The 21037-nt window shown below is 42.4% G+C and overlaps 1 protein-coding gene across 1 annotated transcript; it reads right to left on the bottom strand.

Annotated features, from left to right (window-relative positions):
• pkd1l2b (polycystic kidney disease 1 like 2b) lies at positions 1-19210 on the bottom strand. Its single transcript, XM_076286636.1, has 36 exons — positions 18889-19210; positions 17655-17813; positions 17381-17569; positions 16552-16662; positions 16108-16255; positions 15138-15367; positions 14635-15045; positions 12417-12773; positions 12069-12214; positions 10399-10578; positions 9840-9977; positions 9186-9341; positions 8971-9095; positions 8585-8708; positions 8245-8376; positions 7862-8087; positions 7564-7754; positions 7028-7258; positions 6655-6756; positions 6297-6475; positions 5821-5967; positions 5469-5668; positions 4708-4958; positions 4361-4550; positions 3586-4064; positions 3404-3500; positions 3163-3303; positions 2894-3079; positions 2351-2684; positions 2072-2205; positions 1831-1958; positions 1554-1714; positions 1262-1472; positions 976-1077; positions 750-881; positions 1-630 (listed from the first exon to the last, which is right to left on the bottom strand). The coding sequence occupies exons 1-36, from the start codon at positions 19208-19210 to the stop codon at positions 493-495; spliced, it is 6888 nt and encodes a 2295-aa protein (XP_076142751.1). The 3' UTR covers positions 1-492.
• Positions 19211-21037: the final 1827 nt, after the last annotated feature.

Raw genomic sequence — 21037 nt, 5'->3', positions numbered from 1 at the left:
GAAAGATACAACAGGTGTGTTCATTGTGCATTATAAAGATTTACACAAATGAAATATCCAGTGGAATTCTGCACCAGAATAATGTTTGAACTTGGAACATTAGCTGCTACATCAAAATATGCCACGTCATTTTTTTTATCCTAATGTATTTATTCCACACCACAAAAAGCGTGCAATGTTCCAGTCAAGTGCTAATTAGTATAGCTAGGAAGTTTCACAATAATTTCACTATGATCTTGTAATGATAATGTGGACAGTTTACAATGTTTACACAGTTCAAAATAATTCACATATGGAAGCCACAGGATGTTCCTTAACACATTGCAACTACTTTCTCCAAATCTTGGAATCTTAGGATATTTAGGTTTCGAGTTAGCAACATACTTCAACAAGAACCAAAAGCAGCGACTGGATTTTGCTTCATGTTATACACCATTACTCAAAACATAGACATTCTACTCATGCTTAAATAACAATGGACAACCAATAGTTTTACGATATGACAGATGGTGCTGGATTGTTAGTGGCAGAGGAGGAGCCACTCGCTTCTCCTTTCTTCTTAATTTTGATCCCAAACAGACTGCAGAATTTCATCAGCATCAGGTCCACTATCTCCTCCTCTTCAGATGGCTGAGGAACATAAGTGGACGACAACAGAGTTAAAATATTGCAAATCTTACTCTTATAAGGGAGATCTTGTTATATTTCAGAGCATGTTCTTAAACACAGAAGGTCAAATGTTTGGTAACCTTATGGTGAAGTTGCTCTTCACTAAATGCCACCAGGATCACGGAAATAAATAGATTCAACACCACAAAGGTCATGAAGATGATGCAAGAGCCAATTAGGAATGCACCAAGAACTGGGTTATAATCTAACACCTGGAATTCAAAAGCAAAATAGAGAATCATTAGCGTTGAGTCATTGAGTTTGCAGTCATCTGCATTTATTTAAGGTAATTTACCAGGAACTGACCTCTTCATAATTGAAGATACCAAGCTGTAGGCTGACCATAGTCTGTGCTGCATTAATGAGAGTCCTGTATGAAGACAGCTTCCAGCCATACATTAGGTTGCACTGCAAAAAATACGCAGAGAATAGTTATTGGTTAGGAACACAGGAAATCTACAGTGTATCCAAAGCAATATCATAAAGCCATATATTAAAGCAGATTTACATATAAATTAATATGCTTCTATCATATAAAGTTATTACGCTGGACACAGGTGTTCCATGCATACTGTGGGTGATTTTAACCTACAGCAATAGAGTAGGCCAGAAACATGATGGTCATGACCAGCAGGAAGCCTGAGATGTCTGTCCAGGCCCTCTGCAGGGTGGAGGTGATGAGGTGCAGTTTGGGGTTGAGCCGCAGGAGGTGCCACAGCTTAATGGTGGACAAGAGAACCAGGAAGGCAATCAGGTAGCCCAGCACCGCGTCCGCTGTGGCAGTCTCATGGAAACTGATGTACCTGATGAGGGGAAAAGGTTTCAATATAACCGCTAAGTTCACTATCCAGTCCCAAGATGTTCATGTGACGGTGATCACTCACTGGTCCTTGTTGTTTTGATAGAATTCCAGGTCCCTGTTTCCCAGCAATGTTCTTTTGATAAACACACTCAGTGCACTCCAGCTGAGGACGATGATGGCCAGCTCAAGAAGGTTCCACTTAGTCTTAAAGTAAGCCCACTTCTGCTGCCTCATTAGTTTGCCCTGATTGCAGAGAGAATAACGGCTTTACAGATAGGAATATATACCAACTGAGGAATAAACAGGGTGGGGTATTAATTTTTTTAGTTCTTCTTAAGTACTTCATGAAAACTGCTCACCTGGACATACATGTAGTAGAGAATGAAAAGAAAGTAGATGACCTCAGAGGCCATGACAAAAATGTGTAAACCACCCGTAGACTGATAGAGACGGACAGTCTGTATCTCACTACGGTACTGGAATGCACCTGTGCAGACATTTGAGTGTAATTATACAGTGGAGAATAATTGTACTTATCTCTACTCATTCATATCTACGGTAAATATGAAATGGCTTCAATCAATGAGATGTCTGCCTTACCCACAGCTGTTGTTTCTAGCATTAGCGTAACAATGCAGAAGAGGTTGATGTTGGCATTGTACACAGTGAACTCCGCAAAGATAGCACGAGTGTAAACATCCAGCCATCTGTTGTCAAACAAGTACTGAAGCGCACTGTGGATCAGAAAAGTAGACTCTCAAACACGTTTTCACACTTCTCTCAGTGGCCTCAAACTGTAATGTCACTCACTTCCTCTCTCTGTACTGGTTATATTTATGATTTGCATATATGTATGTTTTTCATTTGTCTTGTTTTTACCTTGTAGCATTGGTCAGGTCAGGGCCCAGCTCCACCACAAAGCCTCCTCCTCTGTACAGGGCCACGTTGCCCCATATGGGATGAGCTCTGAGTCGGGACTGGCTCAGATATTGCCAGGGGCTGGAGGCAGCAGCCTGGGAGGTGTTTGTATCCCTGGAGCGATTCCAGCCTGGTCCATAGGAGCCCCTGTCCTCTATCTCCCAAGAGTACGGAGCATGGCAGTCTGTGACCGACAGTTCCATGGAGTGGGCAATGCGACAAGAGTCTTTCTGCACCCTCACCTGGCGAAGGCGGGTGTTGCCAATAAGTTTGGAATTCCCATCTGTTATGAAGCCTGAAGTAAATACAGACAAATGAGTATATCAGACTGTGTTGCTCACATTGTTTATAATATATTTAAATATTTTGTGCTTTAAAAAATGTATTTAATATGGTTGAATAGGGTTACGCTTATGTTTCACTTTGCCTCTTTGCCTGTTATTGATTTCTCTGTGTATAATGAAAAAACATTATATGAAAACTGCAATATTACAAACTGGATACCTGGATATTGTCCAAAAATGTTGTTCAGAAGCGACGTGTTGGCCCACGTAAACACCTCCTTGTGGCTCATCGAGTCTGTGATCCCACTGCTGAAGCTTTGCTGAATGTGCCGGGTCAGATAGAACGCGTTTGGATCCCTCTGACTATAGGCAACCAAGAGTAACATCCACATGAACCCCATGTATACTGTGTAAGAAAAAAAAACTGTTAGTTCTCTCTTTTCCATGGCTGGAAAGAATGTGTTTGATCAGTAGGCAGGTCTGACTTACTGAGAATCTCTCTGATGAGGGCAAACACTTTCTGTTCCTTGATCATATTCATTCTCATCCTCTCAATGTCTGAGGGTGGTGGTGGCTGGTAGAAACTGCATGTGCTGTCTCTCCGTGCAATACGTACGGCATCAGGATCACCTTTAAAGCATGTGTGGATGTATTCATTTTATTTGCGTTCAATCATTTACACATGATTGATCAATTATATATTCCTAAAAGGATTTTGCAATAATGGTACCTGTATTCGACACTGATTCCTCAATAGGAACATCACCATATTCCTCCTGGTCAACTTTCTTCAGCACTAGGGCAAAGAACACCGCAAACCCAAGCACCTGTGTTGTGTTGAATATGAGTATTCTTATACAAATCCATTGAATTAAATGCAGTCGATTTAAAGTGAATTCCACAGTTTCTTACTTTCAAAGGCTGAGTGATAAAAAGGCTTTCAAAGAAAGACACCAGCATGGAGATGAGCCAGTTGACAGAGCGCTCTTTCCCGTATTTCAGCCCGTACAGCATCGTGAAGAACGCCGACACCCCGCTCGTCGCCGCCACCAGAAGCCAGCCCAGGAACACGAACCACCAGGGCAGGCCTCCCTGACAGCATCTCTTGCCACCGCTACTGTCCCCTCCCTCGGCGCTGTCCTCGGGGCTGGGGCTGCGGCTGGGGTGGTCTCCGTTGGAGGTGGAGGACAGGTGGGGCTCCAGGACGCCTTTAATGCCCCGGACCTGCTGCACGGCCTGGCTGTAGCTGTCGGGGTTGGAGAAGCGCTCAGGCCCAAGCAGGCCCAGATCTTTCTCCACGTGCTGAAGCTGCCGGTAGAGGTACTGGCTGTGAAGGCTGCCCTTCTGGCCGTCACTGGATGTTTTCTTTGGGCTCTCAGAGGAAGGGTTCTCTATCAGCGGGAGAGAATTACACTTTTGTCATCTTGCATGCTGGATCACAACATCACCACTAGGGAGAGCTCCAGTCTCAGGGGACACAACTTTACAATTGCAATTTCAAGGAATCCTAAATTCCCTCTTCAAGATACAATTACCATTCATAAGATAATAGTGTGTTACTATATTCCCATTTTCTCCCCATCCTATCATCCATATACTCTCTGTATGTGACATGTGTTTTTGTACCTCATACAAAAGCATAATAATAAAAATAATAATAAAAATAATGAGACAATGGTTTAGTAACCTTCCAAAGTGACCGTGAACTTGGAGCTGTCTGTGTAAAACATGTCCCCTGCACGGTTTTGCTGCCGGATGATATCTTCCACGAGTGAAAGAAGCGTGTTGATGTCAGGGTTTTTGCCAGATGTCACATCTATCCTGGGAAGAGGGTTCTTCATCACCTTGGAGAGTGACTGTGCTATTCTTCTTATGTCCTGGGAGACACAGACATCTCATGTAAGTAATTATTAGCATTAAACTGAGGAACCCATTCCACTTATTAGATAGTTAGATGATATTACATGTATTAGATGGTTAAAGACCATCTAATTGAATATCCGGTTATTCAATATCTGTGTAGGTTTTTTGTACCTTGGTTACGGCTTCTGGTGTTATGTCCCTGTGCTGGCTCTCAGGGGAGGGCGGCTGGGTTGGTGACACACGGCCACTCTTGGCCTGTTTGCAGGTGTCCGCCTTACTCTTGTCCTTTACAGGCTTCTTGGACTTCCTCTCCCGCGGGCGTGTGTTTCTGAAGATGCTGACAATGAGGAGGTTGATGGGAAACATGATGATGGAGCTCTGGACGCCAATCATCACTTGCTGCCAAGTGAACTCAATGTGACCTTGGTGGGGAAATAAGACAAAGAAATAGTTTGACTTTAAAAGGCATCTAACCTCAGAGTTGAGTGCTACTGATGTCTGTTTTTCTCATGCAGGTAGAAAAAAGGTAACCTGACCCTCGCCAGATGAATTTCGCTCCGCCTAGCTCCACTCATCCATCTGGAACCGATCCATTGGAATGGTGTTTCAGAAGGCTGGGCCTAATCAAAAAATGCTTGCATACGATTGAATAAGCCACTTGTCCGTCATCTATTGACGTGCTACTTCAACCACTCACATCGAAGCCAACCCGTGATGCTGATAACAGTCTCACGGTCGCTTCTCCACTACGTCACATCTATGAAACTCCCGCCCTGCGTCCTGATTGGCTGAACCATAAAGTCGGTTGCAGAAATCACTCTCAATGGAAGAGGTCCCAGATGGATGTGAGTGAAGCTAGGCGGAGCTAAGCGGAACGAAATTAATCTGGCAAGGGTCAGGTTAGAAAAAAGGTGAAATGTGCAGAAACGTACCCAAGTCCATGGTCTGCTCAGCAGGATCTGTGGGCACACCATAGAACATGATGCTGGTCAGCATGGTGCATAGTAGCAGAGAGAAACAGCAGGAGACGCGCTGCACACATGTGAAGTTGCTGTTTGCGGGGCGGCTGACCACAGAGAACCAGATGTGGCCATCACGGAAATCTTTCACTGTCTTCATGTAGAACAGATTGCTGCAAAATGAAAGACAGGACAAATGACTATCAACTGACTAACTGACTTTTTTGTCATACCTGAATTGCAAAACAAAATGGTGATTAGGGTTTATCATGACAGACAATATTCTTGTAGTAATCGAACAAAACACAACAAATGAATGTTTTACCTAAATTTCTTTAAGTCCATTTCTGTGGCTACAGGGAACACTTTATCCAGGACACACTCCCCCATGTCTATGGCGAGCCACGAGCTGCAGAGGAAGTGCCATTTCTGCCCCGTCTCAATGTCCTGCACCATCACTTTGTTAATGTACCTGATTTGCACAAAACAGAACATACAAGTATGAGAGATACTGTGAAACATGGATGTCACAGACACAGGTGTAGTTATACTATGCTCCCTGTTAAGCAATGCAACAGCTTTTAGGTTTAGTTTTAGTGAGTTACTTTCTAGTTAGCTCTGTGTCATGTACTTGGGCTCAGATCTGGCACATAGCAAACTGTGATGAACTTCAGCTGTGTGGATGACCGTTTTGATTTGTCCAATTAACGTGTCGCCTTTAGTTTGAAGATTGCAGTAAGTAGGATAATATTAGTGGATCAGTTCTTGACAGGTGGTAGTGTATGGGCATATCTGTGTTACCAGCCAGGGTGATTCCCTGAGTTGTCATGCCAGAGCCTGATACTCTGCAGTTCGCCCAACGAGAATGGCGTGGTCAGTAAAAACATGTCTACCCCGCCTCTCTCAAACACTGGCTTGTCTGGGTCAGTCAGATGGTGTGGTTCACTCTCGCCCTCAGTGCCCAGCAAAGTCACTGTCACCTGCCCAGGAACCAAAGACACAGTATGAACTTTGACCTTTGAGGTAACCCGACATAAAGAGCATCATACAGCCATTGTCAGTGAATGAGAAATTTTGTTTGCCAAAACAACAACAGGAATGTGCAATGATGCCAACCAGAGATGGCCAATAAGCCTTCATAGTAGTGAGGTATGCAGACCTGTGAGGATGTAGAAGCTCCGCGTCGGTGCCCAGTGCTGATGTTGAGCAGGTATCTGTACTCTGCCAGGGGGTCGTTGTCACTTAGCGCAGTAATCTTAACCTAAGAGGCAGCAGAATAGGCATTTTCAAACTGAAAAAACAGCATATACCGTGAGTTGATCAATCTTCTAATATCATTTTATAAATGCATTCATAAAGATAATCTATATGAAATGTAAAATGGAAATTCAGTTCAATTCAATTTAGCATTCAAAAGTATTCAGTGGACGCCAATCAAAGAAAAACATGAAATAAAGTATAGTTTAGCCATATGTGTTCTTTTGGAATACTGACCAGAATGTCACATTAGTGTGGATTCTACAGAGACAGACCTTTGCTGTGTCCTGAATGTCCTTCCGTCGTGCCCATATTACCACCACAAGGTAGGCCAGGAAAATAGCACCAATAAAGCACACCACCACCGGATTGTTCACAAAAGTGCTGAAAAGTTGAGCTGTCTGGCTCACATCCACCACGTTGGGCATGACGAAGAAGGAGCTCCCAAAGAACGTCAGGTGGTTGCACAAGCACTGCGTGACCAGGGGTGTAGTCAGGGGACCAACCTATGAAGACAGAGTCAAGTATGTGCTAAAGAGTGAAATACAGAGCGGCATCAAGTAAAATTCACTAGGTGGTAGAGATTGCTATCAAAATCTGACTAAGGCCAGTTTGCACTGTTCAATGCATTTATAGTAACATCTAACAATCTAAACATCTAAAAATACACCCCAAGGTGCTCTACATAGCCAAGCTTGAACAAAACATTCACTGATTACAATGATTCCTAAAATTATTTCAGACACTAACTTCGGGTCATATACACAATTACTCTTGCAATAGTAGAGAAATGTAACGTGAATGCACATACCCTGCATCCATAGTCACTCCAGTTTAGCTTAAGTTCATCCCAGTACACACACTGAGCAGCAATGGACGTGATGGAGACTGTGACTTTTGTAGAGTTGACTCCTGCCCCAACCACAGGCCTCACCAGAAGGTAGTATACACCTTCATCTATGGTCATATCCCTGGGGCTCAACACCCATGTGTATCTCTCCTCTGCCCAGAATCAGTGGAGTGAAAAACAAAAAAGTAACTTCAGTTATCTTGTTTCTTTTCTTTGACATTTTTAAAAAAAAAGTAGAAATGAGTTAGGATGTGGAAACCTTGTGTGTCTCTGTCATGCGGCAGGTAGGTTTGTGCCTTGTAGGTTGTGTCGTTGGGGTACTCCTGGAACCCTATTAGCAAATGTAAGGAGACGTCTTCTGAGGGGTCCAGCTTGAGCACCAGGGACACGTTAGGGGACGTCACATTGATCACGATGGTGCTGAAGTTTCCAAGGTCCAGAAATGTGCTGTTCACTTCAGCAACCAATTGCCTCGGCAAAAAAATCTGAACAAAATCACATCAGTTAATGGACAATTGGGCCTCAACTAAAGATCCTTAACTACACAAAGGGTTTCAAATGTAATTGGTATACTACAATAAGACTAAATCAGAATACATTTTTTAAAAATACTCTGTACAAAATAATGGTAAGCATGTCTACCTCAATCTCGTTTGTCAGGTTAGCAATAGGGATAAGGGAGCCATTCTGTTGGGTGAGAGACAGAGCCCCCACTGTGCCATTGATGGACTGCGCTGTATTCCAGCCAAATGGGTTTGTCTCAAAGGTCATCATCTGATATGGAACATATATAAAGGTGGTCAACCACTGGTGTGTGCATGTGTGGAGGAAGATGGTGTAATGATGTGTGTGTATGGGGGGGCATTTCTCTACATTAGAGAAAGTAAAAAATGATAATGATAATAGATTATTGCATTTACACACCATTGAGAGAGAACATACATTAGCATCCATTCATCAGACATTGAGGGCCTGCTCTTACCCGGACATCCACGGGCGTTGATGACACAACAGAGAGACCTAAAGGTGGGAAAGCAAAGCTGGCAGAGCTGGAGCTGGAGTTCTGAATGGTGAATGGCTGCTTCACAAGGTTCTTTGGAGACATTCTGCAGGAGTAATATGTCTTAGATTTTTTTGTAGAGCGCAGGAACTTGACATTGAACTAGAAAATATCACTAAAAGACATAATCAGCACATCGGATGATACAAATTAAATTGATCTTTCAATTAAAAACGTAGTCAAGCAATACTAATTCTGTCAACGACATACCATTTTGAGTGACTGCCAAAAAGGATATGGATTGTCCAGCTATGCATAAAAGAAATAACATATAAAAGGACTCTGCAACTTAGTCAGCTGGTTATTACCTGTTGACATATAAACTAATCTGAGGAGTGGTTATGACTGTGGGCCCATGGCTGGTCTTTTTCCCAACCAGAAGGGCACTCTGGACGTTGTCTACAGCACTGAGTAAGTGCTCGGAGATCTCATTCTGGAAAAGACGTTAAAGTCATTATATGAGTATCTGCACCAAAATGTGATTTAAAACCACGGTTGTCATGCAGAAGAAGTGAAGAAGTACCTGTTTATCTGTCGCTGCTGAGACCACAATGATGTTACTAGCAGCTTCAATGAGAGGCTTGGATGCTTCTAACATCTTCTCATTTACATTACTTTCAGGGAGTGGAAGTGAGTTGAGGGACTCGCTGAGCTTTGACAAAATACTGCTTGCCTGGATCTGTCCGGAAGGAAACAAAACATATTACTGTTTTATATTTATATGTGTAAATTCAGGATTAATACAATCTCTCTCTCTCTCTCTCTCTCTCTCTCTATCTCACTATATATTTATCTATCTATCTATCTATCTATCTATCTACCTACCTATCTATCTAATCTAGTTGTAATTCCATATGTTACTGCCACTGCTGTCTTCCCACTGGTTAAGCCAAAGGCTGTTGCTACTATGGACAATTATAGCCACAGCAGTTGCAATGGGACCACAATCCCCTTGATTGAAATGACCACACTGGATTCCTCAAACCCCCTCTCACCCCTTTGATTCCAGTATGCAGGTCCAGGATTCTCACTTCCTGGGGCCCGTAAACTACAGATCTGTCCATGTGTGGGTGGCCACTCCTACTCAAACTGTACTGCAAGCCTTATGTGACAGAGATAATCTTTCCTTGACAAATAGGGCACAGTACAATACAAACGTCCAGAAGTCGTCCTGTACCTGTGTGTCTGTGGTCAGCTCATCATCCTGCTTAGTAAGTTCGGCCACAGCACTGGCGACTGCCTGCACCTCCTCTGGGCTCCCCATGGGGACACTCTCTATTGCTACAAACATATTGGTGACCATCTGCTCTCTGAGCTGAAAGGAAAACAATACTAATCATGAACTGGACTTCACGTCTCAGCATCTTGCAGGCGTTACCATAGGCTACTCACAAGCATCTCAATAATCCCCATTATATGTCATATGAAATTTATTTGGATAAACATTTGTGCTTATTTTTAATTAGAAGAACTATGTGTAGTGTTTTTAGTTTAAAATATAAAAAAATTATCTAGAAATAATAACAGAATGTGAAAGAAAGAGTTTTGATATAATGTCAAAGAAACGTATGCTCTGTGTTGTTCAAATATCCACTAATGTTAGCTTGATGACCAGTCAGACTTGTAATGCCACTTTGTGCCTAATCTGTATTGAATACACTGCAAGTTAACTGAAGAGTGCCGTTTTTTTCTCCTGAAGAATTGGACACATAGCATTCAATGATGGACACTGGTACCTCTTTTCTTGCACTCTTGTCCTTGTCATTGGAGCCTCCATTCAATGCACTGGACACGGTTTGGTACATCTGAGCTAAGGCTGCCCCTGTAAACTGGCCTTGGCTCTGTAACTCTGCCACCTGATTTGACACCAGGTTCTGGAGATCCTGCACAGAGGACTCCAAAACAGAGTTCCTCACCTAGATGATAGACACAGAGGTATGTAATGTGGACATCAACCTATTGTGATTTTATAGCTTCATCAGTGTTTAGGTGAATATAATACACAAATTGGACAGTGTCTGTTAACACTATTTTGAGTTTAAGTGGTAAAACTTCTCTGACAAGAGTTCAGTAGAGCTTGTTACTCTTCCCAGATCAAAAGTGGCCTTACAGTGTTTAACACTTACAGGGCTCTATCTTGTCGATCTTATCACAGCGCAAAGCTTATTCCTATTTTAAACTCAATAAATCGCCATGCGCTTTATTAAACGATGTGCCCAGGGGTGTGGCAATTAACGACATAAGGTGTGGTCTGGCGCATGATCTAAAAATCGCTATCTTACACCCTCTAAAAATCATTACGCCACTGACCAAGAAAAACCTGGTCTATAGCGAAAGGCGCACATGAGGCACAGCTGAAGATGCACTGTCTCAAGATGTAAGCAGCAGCTCCTCTGCAGGATAAATGTCCTTAGGTTTTTTATTCAGGCATTCGAACATTATTGGAGTAAGTGTTGCTTTTTTTCAGGCTATGTTTTTGATGGTAACCCATTGTCAGTCAATAGTGAAAGTAATTAACTGTGTATAACTGTTTTGTCATTGACTATGACACCACAGTGAAGTTAGTTTCATATTGCCTATGAGTTCAAATAATAGACGAGGGCAGATACGTGTAGCCTATACTCTTCTAGTCACAGGTTTTAGTTAAGCATGGTTTAGTGAAATACCTGTTCCAAATGGTCTTGTGTGCAAGCAGATTCCTTCAAATGCGTCAGTGACCATCAAAATACCAATGCGCTGTTTGAAGTCGCACTGCTTGCTGTTAAAGGGAATGACAGATGTCATTCTGATTGGTTTAAAGGATGTTATGCCCCAAAACACACCCATGATTACTGATTAAGAAACATAAGACCAACTTTTTTGCGCCAAGCGCCCAACGTTTGATAACAAAACTACCCCGAATGTGGACTGGACACACCCCTAAATGCATTTAAGCTTTTCGCTACTGACCGGGTTTTAGATCGCCAAGATAGGGCCCACAGTGTTATAATAAATTCTTAAAGAATATTGGAATTGAACACTTCAGATTTTACACATTTTACTGTGTAGGCCTACGTATACAGAAGACAGATGGATCTAAATGACAGATCCTACTTGAGCTGCACATTTTGGCCTACAGTGTATGTTGTGTTGCTATTTGCTGTGTTATTTTCCACGCCCTGTATCACATCTTGTCAGAAGAGTGTTGGGCACAATGATGAACAATATTCAAACACATTTTCTAGTGGCTGTATTGGATGTGAGTGTGCTCCTTCTATAGAAACCTTGTGTAATATGTTAGCCTAACATTGAAACCTGCTGATAACATGCTACCATTCCATTTGCATTCTATATCGTTTTTGAGCAGCTAATTGATCAAAATGAATGAATGAAAGAATGTACAATCATCTTATTAGGTATCACAAACCTTGACGAGAATTGTGGTGTTTAAGGTTTGTCCAGCTGAGTTCTGCAAAGTTACAACCACAGTTAGGGTGTAGTCATTACTTCTGTCTCCTAGTGGCAGAAAGAGTGACCTCTCGCTAGGGTTATTACCACAATAAAGGTAATTGCCTGTGAAAAACAATTACAACATTTGATAAGATAAGATGTAAAAGAGATAACAAAATGTACATGTTGATGAAGATAAAAGAATAAAAATAAACAAATCATGACACCTTCAATGAATTGCATTCCAAGCGATCCCCACCTTACCTTACTCACAGAAACTTGTCAAAACGTTGACATTGACATGCCACCAAAATTAGTTTCTTACCACTGGCAGTGTTGAGGCAGTAGGTGCAAGGTGCAAGGCTACAGAAGGACTGGGTTACACTGCAAGTGAAGGTAAATGGAGAAAGAACATCTCCAGCAGTGCGGTTTGTCCAGCATGACAGGACACTGGGTGGACCTGCAGTTGTCCCGGGAGAGGCTGACGATGTAACAGAGGCTGATGTGGTCACACTTGAGGCTGCGGTCACACTCAAGGCTGTGGTCACAGTTGAGGGTGTGGTCACAGTTGAGGGTGTGGTCACACTAGAGGGTGTGGTCACAATTGAGGGTGTGGTCACCGTTGAGGGTGTGGTCACACTAGAGGGTGTGGTCACAGTTGTGGGTGTGGTTACAGTTGAGGCTGCGGTCACAGTTGAGGGTGTGGTCACACTTGAGGCACCGGGTTGAGGTAATGTAATGCCAAATTCACTATAACCAGACTCTATGTTACCACCTCCTGTATCTTTTGTGCCTATAGTGAATGTAGTAGATGAAGAGCAACCAGTGAGTAACATACAGAGACTATTAGATTCATGCACACAGTGTGTGACCCCAGCACAAGACAATTACCATAAACAATGACTGTGATGAGCTGCTGTGCACTCTGAAGGGTCGCTGCTGGGACTGCCCATGAGCTGACTGAGTTCGCTACCTCTCGGAATCGCTTTTCACCATTGCTGTAACAGGAGCTGAGGGCAGCCTGGAATGAAACAACAAATACATCAAATTCAACAACAAAAAACATCATTCGTCATTATTTTCAAATCATTCCCCAACTTCTTTCAATCAATATGGAGTCTTAGATTGAAAATGATTCTAGACAGTTATATTTCTATTTTTGTCAGCATTAGTGTGTCGGTTGGACATATTGTAAGACTCTTTAAAAGGTGTAATGTGTGTGAGGATTGAATGGGTTTTTTGTGTGCTAAATGTCCTTTTTGTTGGTGCACTTCAAGTGTTGAATGAGATGTATTGTAATGTTAGATTTTAGTGTTTTTTTCTATGTTATACTCCCCCCACAAGCGACATATTAATTAAATCTGCCCAGGGAGGCCATATCACTATCTACTACTATCCACTACTTTTGAATGTTAATGTATAAATGAACATACTTACAGGGACTGGAGATGTGTCCTCAATTAACCACACTATTGTCTGACAACCTGGACAATCCACTGTTAGGTTGAGGTCATTTAGAATGTTGATAGAGTTACAGTCCTGACAGCTGAAAAAGACATTGCTTATTGTCTGAGGTAGAAATGATTTAGAAAGGTAAAAAAAAACACAGAATCTGAATTGGTATTTCTTCACATATTAAGGTACTGATGTATCCTATGCGACAATGAAACTAAAACTATAATACTGGAGTACATCCAGCAATATGACATCCAGCAATATGTTGTACTTTAACTCCTGAATACTGCAAAAATATTATCATTGAACCAAAATAGATTCTCACTGTATTGTGACAGTTATTTCTCTCCTTGGAATAAGGGTTACACATTTGGTTGCCGTCGACACTTCTTCATTTCCTGTCTTCTTTGTAACAGTCAGAGAGTATACCACATATTCAAAAGGTTTTTGTAGGCACTCCTTAGGAATCACAATTTTCTTCTCAGCAGAGGTGTCAGAACATATACAATTCCCAACTGAAAGGCAGAAAAATGAAAAAAATCCATATTAAATTGTCACCGACGTGCTGCCTGTCAACATACAACAATGTACATTTGTGAACTATAAATGTTAGACTTACTGCATTCCCAGAGAAAATCTGAATTTCCATATCCATTGATCTCAAGCTTGACGCTTGGGTCACCAATATTGGGCTCATTAGGGTCCATCTGGATATTAACACTGGCTCTTGGAATTCTCAGATGCTCCTCTGTCTAGGTATAAATGTAATGCGAGATGTTTAGATCAGGGTTAGTCCAGTAGTATTGGCAAGAGAGTTACAGGGAAACAAGTAAGGGCTCAATAACTGTATATGTCATTGAGACAAAAACCTACTGAATTTTGAGTATCATTTGACAGTAGTTCTATCTCAGGGAGGCAAACGACTGTTGTATTTCCTGCATCCTGATCTGTGGCTGAGAATGTATTCCTAGCTTTGACCTTCACTTGTGCCATTCCTAAAATCAAACATATACAACATACATTTCATGACGACTCATTCTGTGATGGATTACTTTGTGATGGAAATCAAATTTCAAAGGCGTGGAAACCTTGGACGGTTGTTGAGATGTTGAAAACCTGAAGACTGCCACTGTCCACTTCTCTCGTCTCCTGGACGGTGTTGTTGTCACTGTCGGATATCTGGAAGAGCAGCTGCGCGGGGGCCCCGTGGTCCAGAGAGACGGTGATGTGGAGGTACGCCTCGGGGCACGGCCCGGCCTGGGTGGACACGGACGCCTGCAGCCCCTGCACCGGCTCCAGCACACACACCTCCAGCGCTGTGGAGGGGTCAGCAGCCGTGACGTTGTTAGAGGCCAGCAGCGTCAGCCGATGACAGCCTGGACCCAGGCTCTGCACCTCCTCTGGACCCAGGGTGATGTTGTGAGGGACTATGCCCACAGCAGCGGACGACGAGGCCAACAATGTGCCGTCTCTCTGAACTTTGTAGGTGACATTGCTTCCTGTAAAAATTAAGTGAAATTGTGTGTTGTTCATCGTTGTCAAATCTATAACTAATTTCTCTTGTGTACTTCACGTGGAAAAATTTGGTTACCTGCGTCCAGTTTGACCTGGATTGTAAGAGGGTTGTTAGCGAAGGCTTTGCAGTTTGTGCTGTTCATTGGCTGGCCCATGCTGTAGCACTTGACCACTCCATATTCCCCAAGTGGCTCCTGGATGGTGATGGTCTTCTGTGCAGTGACGTGCCACTCACTGGTGGTGCACTCCACCCCGACAGTAAAGACCCCTGGATGGCTGTACTGATGCACCACACTGGCCTGTGACCTAACAAAAGGAGAGACTGACTAAACCTCACTTATGCCAAGCAGAAACTGGGCGATTATTTTGACCAAAACAGTCTGATTCCTGAATTCCTGTCCGATTTCTCATGTCGTTTGAGCAGACTCAAGACACGCGATGAGAAGACGTAACAATCAGCGTTCAAGCTCCGGTGCGATACAACTGGATTTCTGGCATGCCATTTTTGTCGGCTGTCTTGCAGTGTGAGCAGTCAAACATGCAATGTGAACACAGCAATCACTGTCAAACTAGTATGAGCTACCATGTGGTATGCGACTGGAAAAAGTTAAAAAAAAAAAAAACCATAGTGCTTTATATGCCGCTACGCCTTCTCCTCAGAAGCTTAGAATGCAGGCTTGTGTTCCATGTTCTATCCCTCTTTTCAATCAGAAAGAATCCCATCTCAGCCTACTTTAGATAGATAGATAGATAGATAGATAGATAGATACTTTATTGATCCCCAGGGATCAATGCTTTCCCCATTTTCTCCCTCCAACGTAGGCATTCATGCCTAATGCCAATGCCAACGCTATTATACCTGACACATCCTTTCTACATTCCAAAGGTCATCCATTGCCTCATCTCTGTCCTTATCATCACCTCTACTACTTTCAAGGTAAATTATCAACCTTCTTTGTGAATATGGGTGTAGTCTATATGTCGTGGCAGTGTGCACAACTGCAATCAATGTACAGTGTAAGGTAGAGATGTGCATTTGGACTCACTCATCAGGAATGTAGGGGTCAATGATGTGGCCATCCCCTGCAATGAGTGTGCATGTCAGGTTACCCTGGAACGGGTGCAAAAGCCACTTGACCTTGATTGTGACGTCGTCAAAGACAGCAGCCAACTTGCCCATGAGCAGGTGAAGACCTAAAGAACAATTATGAATGTGTTGCAGATAAAAGAGCCTCTTGCCACAGATTTTTGACATTTGCCATTTACAGCAATAGAGTCTTATTATAGAGTTCCCTGAGACTTAGTATTGACAGTTGCTGTATAATCACTCATTTCATTCTGAATACTGATCCATTCATTTAGTGTGACATTTTTACAGTCCACAGTTTTACTGCTACCACTACCATCAGCCATCATATTTTATGTATCTATTAATATGGACAACATTGGAAAGCATAAACAATCAATCAATTAAGACAGAGACCTCCTACCATCTTTACAATGATATTCCACAGACAAGTAGCTTCCAAGACCAGGGCATGGTTCTCCAAAGGATGATGCATCTGCCAGAGCTTGGCAGGCCTGCAGTCCGTGACACTGCCCTTGAAATCAAATAGCCATCAGTGCATTACCATTTGTTCAGGACATTTGGTCTACCCTCTTCTCTCCTTCTGCAAGGCTCTCTTTTCAACGGAACGTATCCCTGTGCCAAGCATTGGATTCACAATAATCACTGTACTTTATAAAGAGGAGCCCATACATACAGTGTTGACTATTCATCCCTGTAGCTCGTAGGTCTCCTCTGTGAACACAGAGTTATTTCTGGGAGCCTCAGTAAATATTGACTTGATTATGTTCAAGCTCTATTTATCTCAGTCATCAGAGCCTGTTACAGGACAGAGATCCTTTTGTGGTTCAACTATCAGTGACCACACAAACATTATGCATAGCACTTTTCATTTTAATTCTATACAGAGAGCGTCTAATTGAACTGCTGTTTGCACATAGTAGTCTTCATACAGAGATTTTGTATCTCGGGCACAAAGCAAGACACAATAGGCCGCAGCACTGTCACAGTGATTCCTATTGTGCCAGTATATAGTATATAGAAAAATGTTCCACATTTCTTACAGCTGCAAGCTATGTTTCTCTGGAAAATCATGTTAAATCTACACATTTATCATTTATTAAACAGTTATCATAATATTATTGAACATATTTCCATATATGTGTTATGTGCATTTTACACATTTAGAATGTGTAAATGTAAGCCTACAGTATATGAAGCATACCGGTATAGAGATGTGTTGAAGATCATACCTTCTACTAAATGTACTACATCCACCCAGCTGCACTCCTCTTGTGAGGACGTGATGGAGGAAGAGGTGAACCCCTGGCAGTAGTGTATCGTCTTCCTCCCAAAGAAGCTGTCGTCCACCTCTATCACCTGCCCAGAGCCACACTGAAGTGTTGCATTGTAGTTTGCACAAGCCATAGATTTCCCAGTCTCTGGGGAGAAAGAGTGTTACTAAGACAGTTCTTATCTCACAGGCCTGTACACACCTCACACAGAGAACGGGGAAAAAAGGCTCACCAAATTCACAGGCGAAGTGCATCTCTTGGGTGCAGTTGTCTGTGGCCTCCCATTGAAAGCCAGAGCCCTGGAGGATGTAACCACACCTGGCTCCTATTGAGGGTTCACTCGCCCAGTTAGAGTAACTAACATCAGAGCCATCGAGCCAGGAGAGTGTTCCTATGAGAAAATAATATTATTAATATTAGAAAAAATAAACTTTCCCAAACATGCTTCTTCATTTAATATTTCCAAATTCAGCCTTTAACTCTACCCTTAATGTGATTTGTCAGAACAGGTCCACAGTAATAAAGCTGTTCATATCAGAACAATACATTTCCAACATCACAGAACAAATATACCGTAAAATGCAGCTTCACCCCAGCAGGGTCTAAATTACTCAAACAAAACACAGGAGGAAAACCCATAAATGGAACAATAGAGGCCCTGCAATGGTCTGAGTGATAATGTTTTTCTTTTGTGCAGAAGATAAAGCAGCTGCTTCGTTAGCCACAACACTATACTTGGACCTATTTCAGAGACATGAGGGTAAACACATTAAGAGACGATATTTTTTTGTCAACAGACAGCTGCTAATCAGAGATAGGCAGAGGGCACTGTTTCGAGGATGGCTGTCAGGCGTTCATCTGGACGCCAGCTGAAGGGAGCGATAACATTGATTTTAAAAGCAGCCTAGTCCAGTGACCACATGTCCAGCATCATTTGACAGACAAATGAAAAACAAAGCAGATGTTAAAGTTCACAGATTGTTTTTGGTCACCCACTACAGAAAATCATGCATTAAACATTTTCTCCTACAAGTGGTCTAGTAACATATTTAAGAAATATAAGTTTATCCAACCAAATCAGAGAATTTGATCTGGAAAAGGTAAAGATATTTGTAATGTTAATCTTGGTAAACAAAGATGTGGTTAAGCTTAGCATAATGCAGAATGTTGTTAACCTAAGCAGTTATTCCTGTTGTTCCTCTAAATTTCTTTAGAAGAAATGATTGCAAAAAACGCTGGAAACATTGTTCTAAAGAAAAGACAGAAATAGAAAGCACACAACACGAAGGAACAGCTTGTACTATTATGTGCAAGTAAAAAATACAGTAAGAATTCCTTATTACAGTATGTTCATGCTTGTGCCTATACACTTTATTCAATATTAAAAACACAAATTGAGATGAATACTAAAACAACTTGTCAAATCAGGGCAATCAGCTTAAAACCCCTCACAGCCTTGGTATTACCCTCTGCCGCAGCTGAGTCCAGGGTGAGGTTGCTGGACGTCGGGGCCAGCCCTATCCACCAGTCCTGCTGGGGCTGGATGTGCCGCTGGAGGAACTGCTGGGTCTCATCGTTCAGAATAAACGCCAGGTGCCCTCCGCCTCGTTCGCACCAGCGCTGGGCGTTCTGGAAGGTGCGCTGCTGTGCCACAAACTCATAGCAGGAGCCGTCAAAAGGCTCCTGGTGCTCTGGACAGCCCAGCGCCTCTGTGGGGTCTTGACCACGCGTTGCGGCTATGTGTAAAATCGCTAGCAGAACCACCTCTGCAAGGACACCTTTAACCATCTTTGCCACTACCCGTGAACTGGTGCAGGCAGCCTTAAAGCTCTGCACATTTAAAGCATGCTGACGTCAGTTATCTTCATGTCACTCCAGGCCCATAAAATGACCTGTTCGCACACAGCGGACTGGCTGTTTGGTTGCTTTGTGAGGCGTCCATTGTGGTGTTACTGTGAACAATGGCCTGTAGTGAACATGCTGTAAAAGGCCCATGGGTAAATAACTGCAGGCCAATCTGTAATCCCAGAGGGTGGATAGTGAGGTATCAGGACCACTGTCGGCTTTGGAAGATAAGCTTTGTGAAGTTGGCCATTTATTGGTGAGATGCTATTTCTGTGTATTGCATTCTGAGCAGCAACAGTTTTTTTTCTTGTGAATTATCTTTAGTGTTTATGTAGACTTTAGTGTTTATGTTAGGTTATCCAGAGACGTACTTTTAGCTAGTTGCATGAGAGGATTTTTTATGCTGAAAGGCTGTTTTATTTATTTATTTATTGGTTTATTTGATAGGGGACCATGCATATTAATGAATATTGTGTAAAAAACACCATGTAAATATGCCAGAATTAGTAAAAATAACTACTTTTCATCTGCAGTCCCTAGGCAGGTGACATAGGACAAAACATATATAGCCAGCAGTCATACAGCACTCACACACTGTAAAATTAAACACATAAGGGTGACATATGCATTAACAGAATAAGCAAAACACGACAGACAAACAAAACAAAACAGAAATACATGAAGACAAGGAGGACATAAGGGCAGTACATTGACAGAGTAAACAAACAAAACAAAACAGAAATACATGAAGACATTATTCATCCACCTCTATACATTCAATTGATAGTGAACGTGTGTGGATGATGAAATTACATGTGTGGCAGTTAAAGGTGAGTGCATCTCTGGTTTTCTAGGAGCCACTGTTTTCAGTGAGTTTTAAAAGTGTTATATGTAGGACACTCTCTTATTGGGAGGGGCAAGCTATTCCATTTACCTCCTACTACTGACAATACGTTTTGGCCAAAAGCGGTGCGTCTGAATGGTATTATACAGACCCCTTTTACAGAGGCCCGTGTACTACTGTACCTCCACTTCCAAGTCTGGAAAAAGCCATGCAGCGGAGGGGGGGCAAGATTGTGCAGCACTTTGTATACCAAACAAGCATACTTGAAGTGTTTAAAATTGTCAAAGTTTAAAAATGTGTGTCTCTCTAAGATATTGCAATGGTCTGTGTGCATCAGAGGTGATTTGAACTCAAATGGCCAGGCAGCTACAGGCTACTTAGTTTGTATTGCCTAAAGACGTTTTTGACTTTAACTTTGCATCGCGTGTGCCATGTCTCCGGTCCCTTTGATAGGGTTAGATAGTAAAACACTTATCGCAGTTAAATAATTATGACCGCCGCGCAGCGAAGCGGCGGTCATATAGGTTTAGTCAGATTTTTTTTTTTTTTTCTTTTTCGCATGTCCAAATTTCCGTCAATGAGTCCCGGGACACTGAAAGACCGGGGTAGACGAAACTTGGTGGGCATGTAACCCCATATGGATAGCATGGAACCATCGTTTTTCGTTTTGATCTGTAGCCCCCCCGCTGGACTGCACCCCCCGAAAGGAGGGTAGGGCAGACACAGTTTTCTGTGAATATCTCGAGAACCGTAAGGTTTAGGAGGACCATTTTTTTTTTGTAAGTTGATCTCAAGGGGCCATGTCAACCCATTCCATAACCACTCATTTCATGTATAGCGCCACCTAGTTAAACACAAAAAAGTAAAAATGAGGTGTTGTAATCGCAGGTATCTGTGACCTAACATAGTCAAAACTGCACGAAATT

This window comes from Alosa pseudoharengus, unplaced genomic scaffold (assembly GCF_046254945.1).
Source record: "Alosa pseudoharengus isolate Yale_2024_CS ecotype anadromous, Long Island Sound unplaced genomic scaffold, YU_APseudo_1.1 YU_APseudo_1.1_scf_16, whole genome shotgun sequence".
Taxonomy (NCBI): domain Eukaryota; kingdom Metazoa; phylum Chordata; class Actinopteri; order Clupeiformes; family Clupeidae; genus Alosa; species Alosa pseudoharengus.
The sequence above is the reverse complement of the archived record's forward strand: the minus strand, read 5'-3'. Positions and strand labels throughout refer to the sequence as shown.

Bases quoted from the DNA above. Each gene is read 5' to 3' on its own strand.
- pkd1l2b (XM_076286636.1), bottom strand. From the start codon at position 19,210: ATGGTTAAAGGTGTCCTTGCAGAGGTGGTTCTGCTAGCGATTTTACAC. The intron at 16,663-17,380 runs GTATGATCTTCA...TTTGATTTCAAG, and splicing joins TGTAGTACATTTAGTAGAAG to GGCAGTGTCACGGACTGCAG. The intron at 2,206-2,350 runs GTAAAAACAAGA...TCTGATCCACAG, and splicing joins GACCTGACCAATGCTACAAG to TGCGCTTCAGTACTTGTTTG.